Source organism: Emys orbicularis, chromosome 6 (genome assembly GCF_028017835.1).
Source record: "Emys orbicularis isolate rEmyOrb1 chromosome 6, rEmyOrb1.hap1, whole genome shotgun sequence".
Lineage (NCBI taxonomy): Eukaryota > Metazoa > Chordata > Testudines > Emydidae > Emys > Emys orbicularis.
In genome coordinates this window covers 50,633,946-50,646,371 of record NC_088688.1, presented here as the reverse complement: position 1 = coordinate 50,646,371, position 12,426 = coordinate 50,633,946, and the positions used below count along the sequence as shown (strand labels likewise).

Genomic DNA, 12,426 nt, shown 5'->3' with positions numbered 1-12,426 from the left:
CCCGGGCAGTTTTTACGATGGCCCAGCTGCGCTTCTCCTGCTCCCAAGGCCCTGCCCCAGGCCAGGCCAGGCGGGTCGGGGTAAGAGCCATGCAGGCAGCTGTGGGAAGATGCAGACCCTACATCTGCCTTGGGCAGGGGACATGGGGTGGGGACTGCTCTCAGCCTCCCCCCCCCCTCCCCCGCAGGCAGATTGAGGGGCCCAGGCTCCCTGACCCAGCTCTGGCTTGGTCAGAGGGACAGGGCCTCAGGGGAAAGAGGAGGAGTAGGGGGTGGGGCCACAGAGGGAGAGAGGCCTCATTTACACACACACACACACACACACACACACACACACGTTTTTAGGAAGAATCCATCATTCCTGTTCAGCAGACCATCCAAGACCTCCCATATGAAGGACCTTTCCTTTTTTCGGACAAAGCAGTTGATAGGCTCCATAGCCTAAAGGATTCAGAAGTGATGCTGAAGTCATTTGCCAGTCAACCACCACCACCTTCGTCTCTTGCAGCAGCTTGTTAGTCCAAACAAGGGTTTTGACATGTTTGTTAAGGGCAGACTACAAGGCCCCAGAGTGCCATCTGCTCCTGCCACCCTATTTGCCAATCATTTATCCCACTTCCTAAGGGCTTGGTCCCACGTCACTTCAGATCTGAGAATCTTAAGCATGGTTGATTTGATCAAAGACTCTACATACTCTCTTCGCCAATCAAAGAAAGAGCCCACATGTGTGGTGACTCTGTCAGCTTGTTTTCTGTAAGAAGAAACTGTGAGTATGGACTCAAGGAAAGATCCTTCATCTCTGGACTATCTGAATTCTAACAGAGCAAAATAAGTGAACAAGAAGACTGAGATCCCCAGAGTTATACTGGGTAGCCCTGAGAGACTTTTTAGAAACTGACAGATTACTACAGCTCTGCTACCATTTGGAATTTTAGACTTTGACTCACCTGTACATATATTTTACATGATTTAACGTCTCAATAACTTTTTTTTTTCTTAGCTAATAAACCTGTAGTTGGTTTACTACAGAATTGGCCTACCAGTGTTGTCTTTGGTGTGAGATCTAGGATGCAACTTTACCTGGGTGAGTCTCTGGTCTCTTGGGACTGGGAATAACCTGGAATAATTGTAGTTTTTGTTTGTTTGTTTTTGGTGTAAGTGACCATTTTTCACATAGTCCAGCTTGCCTGGGTGCCAAGATAGTCCCCTTAGATACTCCAGTCTATCTGTGACTCCATCATAAGACTATCGTAGTACTTTGGGTGTTCACATTTGGTACTGGGTTTGTGAAATCTAATTATAGAACATACCACCAGTTTGGGATGTCTGCCCTGCTTTTGACAGTCTGCCCTGATGTAGGCATTCATGTTGTGATTCACTCCAGACATTGTGACAGTGGTTATCCTAGTTTCCATTATTTCTTCACTGGAGCAAGGGGACTGGTACACTGCCCATGACTTGAAAGACACTTACTTTCATGTAGCGAACCACCAGAAGTCTTTCAGATTCATGTTAAAGGGGATCCACTACCAATTTACAGTGCTTCCATTTGGTCTGTTGGAAGCTCCTTGCATTTTTACAAAATGCATAGAAGTGATAGCAGTATTCCTTCAAAAGTCAGGGGTCCACATGTTCCCTTACCTGGACAACTGGCTAGGGAGAGGCCAGTCCAAGTTTCAAGTACTGTCCAGAATAGCCATTATCCAGTCTATCTTTGATGCACTGGGGCTCCTAGTCAATGTGGACAAATCAATTCTAAATCCAGTACGGAGAACAGAATTTATCAGAGCAGTCCTAAGCTCTACAAAGGCCAAAGCTTTTCTACTGCAATCAAGGTTTGAAACACTGTGGAGCTTAGTTCTGGAACTAAAAACACATCCTGTCACTAAAGGATGCAGCTGCCTCAGGTTCCTAGGTACATGCTGCCATGCTATATAGTGCAGTATGCCAGACTACACCTCAGAAAGCTACAAGGATGGCTAGCTTCAGTGTATTCCCCATGCAGTCATCGCTTAGACATAGTGGTTCTAGTACCAATACTAATCTTGTCCTCTCGGGATTGGTGGACAGACCATCTGCAAGGTTGTATGGGGGGATTCCCTTTGCTCCCCTGCAACCAGCACTTACCTTAGTCACAGATGCATTGTCCCTGGGTTGGGGTGCACACATGGAAGGAGGGGTCCTATTACCCACAAAAATTCTCTGTTACTCGTACACTCTAGGGGCACCCATCCTTACCCTGTTCCTAGGGCTCAGGGCGTAACCTTCTGTGGGTTTGCAGGACCTTTTACCAGTGAAAAAGCCTTACACAGAAATATCCTTATCCTCTATTTATTAACAATTACCAAGTAGAATACATATGCTAAGCATACAATGCTATGCTCACCAATCCTGATCAGGCAGGCAGACTTTCCCTGTTAGCCAGACAAGGTCAGTCTTGTCTGGATTCTGGTTGCTGCATGTCATGGTTGTGCAGAGGATTCTTAGCAACTTTGATCTTAGGCTGTGTCTTAGAGGTGAGTTCTTCTTCTTCTTCTTCCAGGTCTTTCCTTCTTATTCTTCTGTTCCTTCTGCTGGTCTCCTTCTTGGACCCCAGTTTATATAGTGAAACTTGAGTCCTACTTAGCTATACCTTAACCAATCATTTTACTAAAATATTACTAAACAATTCTCTAATCAATCCTAACATATTGTAAAACAATCATACCCCACCACCTTAATTGATTTACACCTAGCAAAATTAATTGTGACAGAAACAAAGAACCAGAGATCATACCGACAAAAAATAGAGAAATGGGGACCATAAAGACAAAACAGTAAAGAAATGAGGATTTCATAACCATAACTATTGATAAGTGATTTCTTGCCAGACCGAATGCTATCAAACTAAGTTTTCTTTAACCATTTTAAGATCTGTTTCTTTATCTGGTGATGGTGGGTGCTAGTAGGACAGGACCACCTTAACAGCCCGATATTACATTGTTTTAATGTAACTTAGATGGAATGTGAAGATGAGACTTTCTGCTTCTTGGCTAATGGCTGCTTCTCTCCTAATGTGGCTACAGGAAAAGGCCTTATCCGGACAGTCCCTGCAGACTGAGGGTCTTTGGTCTTCCCAAGACCTGAAGGCTCATATAAACATCAGAGACTTGGGAGTTGTCCATCTTGCGAGCTTGGCCTTTCTTCCACATTTCAAGGGACAGAGTTGCTGTGTTGTCTGTTAATACTAGCAGATTATGTTTTATGTGACTAGACAAGGAGGGTATTCCACTCAGTTGTTCCAGGAGGTTATCCTCCGGTGGGAGTTTTACATAGTCGGCTCCATTCACCTCAGAGCTGCTTACCTTCCAGGGGTGCAGAATACGCTCGCAGACCAGATGAGCAGGTCCTTCTCCTGTCACTAAGAGCGGCCATTATGCCTGGAAATGGCCAGATCCATTTTCCGACCATAAGTGACTCATCAAGTGGGCCTGTTTGCAACAGGGACCAGTAGAAATTTCCATCACTTCTGTTCCCCCGGAGGGTGGGGAGGTGTCACAGTCCAGGTTTATTGACAGGTGCATTTCTGCAGCCCTGGAGGAACACCTTACTATATGCCTTCCGTCTAATTCTTTTACTGCCCAAAGTCTTGTCCCAGATCAGACAGGGCCATGCTCACCTTATAGCACCAGAGTGGCCTTGGCAGCACTAGTTCTTGACCCTGCTAACCTTGTCAGTCAGACCTCCCCTGTCTTTTCCATTGGAACCGGACACCTCCTCCACCTCAACCTGCAGGCCCTCCACTTGACAGTCTCGATGTTTCATGGCTAAGACTACATTTTAGTCACAGGTATTTTTAGTAAAAGTCATGGATAGGTCATGGGCAGTAAACCAAAAGTCACGGCCTATAACCTGGGGAGAGGAGCAGCTGTAGGGGGCCCAGAGGGGACGCCACAGGTGCTTGGGGGGCGGGTTGGCAGGGATGGGGCAGGTTCCCTACCCAGCTCCTGGGAAGTGGCAACCTCCAGCTCTTGCTGCCTCCACTCTACCCCAAGCCCTGGTTCTGCAGCTCCCATTGGCTGGGAACTGCAGCCAGTGCCTGTGGGCGGGGGCAGCGCCTGGGGGGCAGCATGTGGAGCTAGGAGCTGAGAAAGGGGAGCCCCCTGTGGTAAGCATCTCCCCGCACCCCAATCCCCAGCCCTGAGCCCCCCCACACCCAAATTCCTGCTGCTGGAGGATTGGGGGGGGCCAAGATTGCCCCAGCAGCAGCCAGTGCGACTGGCCCAGGGGCTGCCCAAGCTGCTCAGGCGGCTCCCAGGCCAGCCGCACGGGCTGCTGCAGAAGTCACGGAGGTCACGGCAAGTCATGGAATCCGTGACAAACACAGAGCTTTATTCAGGGCTAACACCATTAGAAAAGGCTTGCAAAAAGTACTTATAAATAGTAGAAAGCCTTCAATTAGGACAGGGGTTCCCAAACTTGGTTCGCCGCTTGTTCAGGGTAAGCCAGTTGGAATGATTCCCTATTCAACTAGGGCACTTGCAGCATCTGCGGCTTTTCTGGCACAAGTTCCTATTCTGGACATTTGCAAAGTAGCAACTTGGTCATCGGTACACACATTTGCTTTTCATTACACTATAGCCCATCAGTCCAGGAGCAGTAAGATTCAGGCCTTTTGTTCTACAATCACTGTTCAAATAGACTGCAGGTCCACCTCCACATCAATCTGCTTGTGAGTCACCTACAGTGGAACAAACGTTTGTAATCAGTTGAAGAAGAAGAAATGGTTACCTACCTTTCCATAACTTGTTCTGTTGAAATGTGTTGCACGTGTCCATTTCATGACCCACCTTCCTTCCCATCTCTGTTGAAGTCTGTATGGCAGGCAGAAACTGAGGGAGGGGGAGGGTGTTGGGGACAGCTCCACCCTTTATATTTTATATCTTCATGCAGAGATGCACAGCAGCAGAGGGCACTCAAGGCACCCTGACAGGTAACGGAGGCGGAGGGGAATCTGTCAGTCATGCTCTGGGCACACATTCACCTGAAGTAGAATGAATGTATGCAACACATCTCAAAAAACAACTAGTACACATTTATTACCCCACATAACATCATTATTCTAGTTCCAACACACGAGAGGACAGCCTAATTGTTGTCCATAATGTTACTTTATATAAGGGAGAGAGGTTAGGGTATTTCCAGGAACCAGGGAAACTAATTTTATTCCCAGTCACCTACGAATCTTCGTAATAAAGGCTACTGGATTGCTTAATGAGATATAGGTGAAGTGCTTGCCTATGCCACCAGTTCAAATCCAGTCCATGCCAACTACAAGGGACCCCATGCTGCAGTGTGTAATATACAGGCAGATTGCTGTGCTCAAATGGAGCCGCATTGAAATCAGTGGGTATCCATATGGGTTCAGCAGTCCATCTTCATACTATATAGGGATTGCGGGATCAGGGTCAAAAGGTGTTACCCTCTGAGATTTATTAATGTCCCATGTCATACATTTAATTTTAATCCAGTTCTCAGGGAACAGGTATTCAGTGTTTCTCATTCTCACGTGCATACATCATTATAATTGGCATTAATTGGCCAACTTATTACCCAGGTCTGGGCCTGGAAACTATTTTACTCTCATACCCCTGGAGCTGGCTCCTCTGGAAGATTGTTGGTGGGACAGTCATGGTTTGTTCTGCACCAGTTCTGTGGATGACCCCAATATTCAGAGCAGTCAATTCAGCACTCTTCATATGTGCATTCTTGAATTCACTTTAACTTCTTATATATGTGTATGTCAAATCTACATGCAGACATTTTGAGCCTTCTCATACTCTCCCTAGTTCCTGCATTTAATCACATTTCTGTAGTTTCTTGACTGCTTGGTAATTTGATTGCTTATGTTACTTTTTGCGGGTTTTCTTTTTCTATTTAGTTTTGTTTCATTTTGGGTAGTAATAGCCTTTAAGGGGAAACATATACTTCCAGTTTCTCAGAGCCTTGCTCCATGCTTCTCTTAAGCTACCACACTCCCTAGTGACAAGCAACTCCCCTTTTAACAACAAATGTTAACTTGTATACATCCATAACCAGAAGCCAATAAATGTAAACATCTTGCAGGTTGGATAATTCTTCATGACTCTTTCTCCACTCTTCCCCATTTTGAGATATTCTATTAATTTATTTCCCTACCCTGCTCAGTAGAGCCAAATAAAAGTAAACTGTAACACATCCAAACATTCTTGAAATTATGCACTTCACATTGTAAACGCTATTCATAGTAAATTGAAGCCAAAATAAAGTAGAAAGGAATCCCACTGGGGAAATGTGTAATGTAGATTAGAGCTTTTCCTAAAGTGATGAGGATGTTTATTCATTTTGCATATAGCAGTCAGTGAAGTTAATTTTTGCAGCTGCTAGAGCCATGCTCTATTGTTATGCTTTTCTGTGCAAAGATTGTTGTTTGCAGGGCAAGGGGGGGTTAATTGTTTTTGTTACTAAGGAGACAGGAAGTGCATTAAACCAGAGTCAGAAACCTTTTTATTTGACCAAAATTGTTAAAACAGTTCAAGAGACAGGACCGTGTGTTAATGTTTGAGAGAACATGTTGACTACAGGAAATCTGATAGATAGGCCACCCAAACTATAAAGAGTAGCAGCAGGGAGAAAGTATGTTTTCATCTAATTATAGCTACATTACACTGTGCTGTCCATAACTGGGTTAAGCAATGTCACACATCTGCTCCTAGACCTACAGCATTTAAAAATTTCAGCAATCATCCAAAATTTTAACTTTCTCAAGAGGATACCCTATTCAGTATTGCATCCCCATCAGCCATTGTATCGGTCTACAAAGAGAGGGCCCAATCATGCTCTTCAACAAAACAAACAAACAAAAGCACCTGGACATACATAAACAACCCTAGTGTGTTACACATAATTCTGTTTTGTTTATGGGCATTTCACTAGAACAGTGGCTCTCAACCTTTCCAGACTACTGTACCCCTTTCAGGAGGCTGATTGTCTTGCGTATTCCCAAGTTACACCTCACTTAATTAGTTGTTTGTTAAAATAAATTGCTGATTTGTAATGCAGAAGATTCTATTCCACTGTATGGTGGGAACTTTTAATTAAACTTATTTTAAAAAAAAAAAGTCTACCTTGTTGCTAAAGATGGTGTTAAATGTGAAATGTATTTGGACATGTTTATAAACAGAAATTTAGACAAAATATAAAGTAGCTACTTAATTTACACTAACTATCACAAACTTTATTTTTCTAGGGAAACCCCAAAAGGAGCACATTATCTCGCCAAAAGTCTGGATGATGCTTTAGTTCTTCTGGACTCACCAGAGTTAAAAAGTAAGATAGACATGGTTTGGATCATCGGAGGCAGTTCCATTTATAAGGTACAGTTGGAACACTAAATTAATACTCTTAAAATGGTATTGTGGGACCATGAGAGGCGGGAGCCAGATGGCTCAGCACTTATCTCACACATATAACTTGTTGTTGTATTGATCAAGTACTTAGGACTAGCACTGGGGATACTCAAACCCATATTGGCTGGCTCCAACTGGACAGGCAACTACTAGCAACAAACTCAAGAGTTGACCTTTTTATACCTTATTTATCAGACCTATGACTATGGCCACTATTTCTCAAATCCTTTCCTTTGCTAAAACTGGTTAGAACCATCTTTGATAATTGGGGCCTCTTCTTCGAAGACTTTCCTCCTATCTTATCAGCCATATTCCAGGTCCAGTATTTGCAATCAAACATACCATCTTTCAAGGCCTTTCCAAAACTGCTACACATCTGCACTTTACACAAACTGCAAAGCATGTATACACTTTTAGCTAAGCTAATTTAACCATTTACATATACTTATCTAATCCTACAGCTGGGCTGCAGGACTGGTCCTGCAATTGCAGCTCATGGAAACTAGAAGGTACTGTGGACCTGTATGTGAGCAAAAGGGAATCTGGGAAGAGCAGGCAAGCAGTGAGGCAGTGGCAGCAACAAGCAGAGATGGTAATGGAGAAGAAAATGAGGGATGTACCTAGTGTCCTCCACCTAGCAACCAGCCATGCCCCTTGCAGACACTCCCATCCCAAGCCACTCATCTTTCCCCACCCACACAACAGGTTCCAGCTGCCCCAACACCATCCCTATCCTCACAAAGCCACCTCCTTAATCATCATCAGCTTCCTCTGGACACTCACTCTCTCCATACATACACCCCCATCCTCTGCTTCTCACCAAAGCTATCTAACCATCTCTAGTGAACATCCCTATAAACCTAGCTACCCCCAACCACTGAGCTTCCCCCATCCCCATTTTCTCTCTCCTCCCCCTTGACATTCCCTTCCACAAACTTAGCTTTTCCATAGCTAACTCACAGCCCCCCTTATCCCATTTTTCATCTATTCACCTCACAAATCCATTTGTGCCATCTTCCCACCTAAATACTCACCTACTTTCCAGACACCCTTCAGTACCCACCCACTTACTACATTTGCCAAATTGTTTTGCAAGTCCGTTTCCTATCCTGACCACTGTTCGGGGCAAAGTGTATTGAACTTAAGCTGAAGTTTAGGATCAGATACAAATTACTTACAAATAATTCAGTGTGCTAATTGTCATATTTATAACTATTATGCACCAAGTGTTGCACATGGGGCTGCACAAAACTTGACAGCTATAAACAGACACCAAACCCCATTAGAGAGACAAAGTAGGGACCAGCACAGCTATAATTACACTGCATACAACAATCCCCGTTCTCAGGAGGCTGTAGAGTCGGAAAGAGAGAGAACATTTCCTTTCCCTTTCAGCAGGGAGGCTCTTGAAAGTTTTCAGACACCCTTTTAACCAGATGATGTGAAAGAGGACCCCTCTCCCTCCAGACAGGATCCAGGATCCTGTTAAGAATCACAACATCCTTCCATTTCCCAGCAGCTAGGATTAATGGGGAGCTGGGCTTCTCGCAAGGCCTTTGCCTCAGGATTTCTGATAGCTCACAAACACACATTTACTTTTATGTATTTTCCCCTAGCTAGTAGATTTAGTCTCGTAATGGTTTTGAGCATAGAAAAAAATTATCACTGATCATCGATTCTAGATCTACGTTCTGCCAACCTCAGTGTGTTTACAAAAAGGTATTTTTCTTGAACCCCTTCACTATAACTGATAAAAGTAAATTTATAGCTTTTCCCTGTAAGGGAGAGTAAGGCGTCATTAAGTTCTTGTGCAATCATAAGTTCATTTAATAATTGTAAGAAACACATTGTTTTAAAAAAAAAAAATCATCTTTCACATTATTATCACTAATTTGCAATCTTGAAATCATTTAGTGCAGGTTCCCCCCCCCCCCCCCCCCCAAGATGCTTACCTAGCTTTATGCCCAAAGTGTCTTGACAACTAGTAAAGGAAAATGTAGAAATAGTATTTGCCCTTCATTACTCAACATCAGAGCCCTCGGCTTCCATTTTTAATGGAGATACCTTTTTTTGATGGAACTCTTTTCAGATTTGGCATAATTACAAAATAGGAACAAGAGTTGACTTGGCTTCTGTCTGCAATTTAGAAGAAAGGGCAAACTAAGCAGAAGTAATTTCTTCTTGCACATCCAGTGGTTCAAAATGTGTATTTTAATGTTCCCGCCTCTTACAGTGAATTAATTCTGCACTATAGGCGTCTAACCTCGTTAACTATTTTATCTTGTGCACTTTTTTGTGCTGCCTTGTAGACAACTATGCCATTTGGATCCATAGCACACCTAACCTTGTTTAGAAAAATAATAGATTGTAAGGTTGATCAAGCCACTTTTGATCAAGTCTGTTTATTGTATCAACATAATAGAATCTGATTTTAAATTTAACTGTTTCTATTATTTCCAGTATCTAATCAAGACATTTTATGAAAGCTTGTAACTTACTGAGAAAAATCTGACAGTTGTGCATTTAAACTAGCATTATGATTTTAATTACAGTAACTCCTCACTTAACATTGTAGTTATGTTCCTGAAAAATGCGATTTAAGCGAAACAATGTTAAGTGAATCCAATTTCCCCATAAGAATTAATGTAAATGAGGGGGTTAGGTTCCAGGGAAATTTTTTTCACCAGACAAAAGACTACATTATGTGTGTGTGTGTGTGTGTGTGTGTATATACACACATACACACACACACACACACACACACAGTATAAGTTTTAAACAAACAATTTAATACTGATACACAGTGATGATTGTGAAGCTTGGTTGAGGTGGTGAAGTCAGAGAGTGGGATATTTCGCAGGGAATGCCTTACTGCTAAATGATGAACTAGCAATTGGCTGAGCCCTCAAGGGTTAACTCTCGCATTCTACAAGACAGCAGGAATGGAAGGAGGGGAGACAGCATCGCAGACAGAGACACACACCGTGTGAGTGTGAGAGAGAGAGAGAGAGAGAGAGATGCGCATTTCCCCTTTAAGTACTCTGACCCTACTCTTAAATACACCGCCTTGTTAATTAGATCAGCTTGCTGAGACGGCAGCTGCTGCCAGCAAGCTCCCTCCGTCCTGAGCCCTGTCCTTTGTCCCCCCTGCTCTATGGAAGATGGGGTAAGCGGGGTGCAGGAGTGGGGGCAGGGGACACCCTGACATTAGCCCCCTTCTTCCTCCCCTCTCCCCCCCCGCACAGCAAGCAGGAGTCTCGGGGAGCAGCTCCAAGGCAGAGGGCAGAAGCAGCACATGGCAGTGGGGAGAGGGACAGCTGAACTGTGGGCAGTTGATAGCCTGCTGGGCAGCTGCTGCACAGGGAACTTAGGGGAGAGGGGAGCTGATAGCGGGGCTGCCAGTCCACCCTGGTTCCAAGCCCCCACCAGCTAGCTGCAACAAGCTGCTCTTCCTGCAAGCAATGGACAAACGACGTTATAAGGGAGCATTGCCCAACTTTAAACGAGCATGTTCCCTAATTGATCAGCAACGTAACAACGTTAACCGGGACAACTTTAAGTGAGGAGTTACTGTATAAGTGTTTGATGAAAAGTGTAGGTAATATTTTTAGTGTTTACATCAGGGATGTACTGTAGTTGGGTGATAAGGATGCCTGGAAGATTACCATGGAGAGATGTGGAGGTAGAAAATTATCTGTGGTCCGTGGATACTAAATACCTGCTGATAATTTAAATGAATCATTTTATCCATAGATAGTAGATTTTTAAAGCTTTATTTTGATCATACTACTTTGTGTGACTTAATAAAGGTATAGGGCCAGCTTTTGCTTATTAGATGCAGGCCCATGTTGGAGCCAGTAATGAGTCACCACCTCTTCAATGGGAGATTCAGGAGACAGTGTGCCTCAAAGACAATGCTGCCTGGAGATCCTGAGAAGAACAGCCATTACATCACCCTTTAAGATAATGTAGCCTGTGCTCTTCTCATCTGGTCAGTGTGGGGGACCCTAGCCTCACCTCTTCTCTGCCTCTTTTGGTGTAGGGATACTTAGGTGAGCTCATGGACTACAGATGTTTCTGTTCTCTGAATCAGCGTGCAAGCAAAAGAGAGGAAGGACTAGGAGATGTCTCGTGACCAAGCTGGCTTAAAAAACATAACGAGGAGTCCTTGTGGCACCTTAGAGACTAACACATTTATTTGGGCATAAGCTTTCCTGGGCTAAAACCCACTTCATCAGATGCATGGAGTGAAAAATACAGTAAGCAAGTATAAATATACAGCACATGAAAAGATGGGAGTTGCCTTATCAAGTGGGGGGTCAGTGCTAACTAGGCCAATTCACTTAAAGTGGAAGTGGCCTATTCTCAACAGTTGACAAGAAGGTGTGAGTATCAGCAGAGGGAAAATTACTTTTTGTAGTGACCCATCCACCCCCAGTCTTTATTCAGGCCTAATTTGATGGTGTCCCGTTTGCAAATTAATTCCAGTTCTGCAGTTTCTCGTTGAAGTCTGTTTTTGGAGTTTTTTGTTGAAGAATTGCCACTTTTAAGTCTGTTATTGAGTGTCCAGGGAGATTGAAGTGCTCTCCTACTGGTTTTTGAATGCCACAATGCTTGATGTCTGATTTGTGTCCATTTATTCTTTTGCGTAGAGACTGTCCAGTTTGGCCAATGTACATGGCAGAGGGGCATTGCTGGCACATGATGGCATATATCACATTGGTAGAAGTGCAGGTGAACGAGCCCCTGATGGTATGGCTCATGTGGTTAGATCCTATGATGGTGTCCCTTGAATAGATATGTGAACAGAGTTGGCAACGGGTTTTGTTGCAGGATTTCATATTTACCGGATTTATTTTTGAAGAACTTGGAGGGAGGTGTTGTAAGATTCAGTGAAGTTTGCAAACTCTGAGGATTTCATATTTACCGGATAGCCACGTATTAAAAAAGGATTCTGCTTTTATGAACCCATAAGCCTTCAGTTGAGGAATTCAGTGGAT

At 43.8% G+C, this 12,426-nt stretch overlaps 1 protein-coding gene across 1 annotated transcript in view; it reads left to right on the top strand.

Moving 5' to 3' along the window:
* The window catches only part of DHFR (dihydrofolate reductase), a 34,362-nt gene that overhangs the window by 8,979 nt on the left and 12,957 nt on the right, over positions 1–12,426 (top strand). Inside the window, exon 4 of the mRNA XM_065406139.1 lies at positions 7,267–7,393. Within this exon, the coding sequence (XP_065262211.1) occupies positions 7,267–7,393 (127 nt within the window). The remainder of the gene's footprint in view (positions 1–7,266; positions 7,394–12,426) is intronic.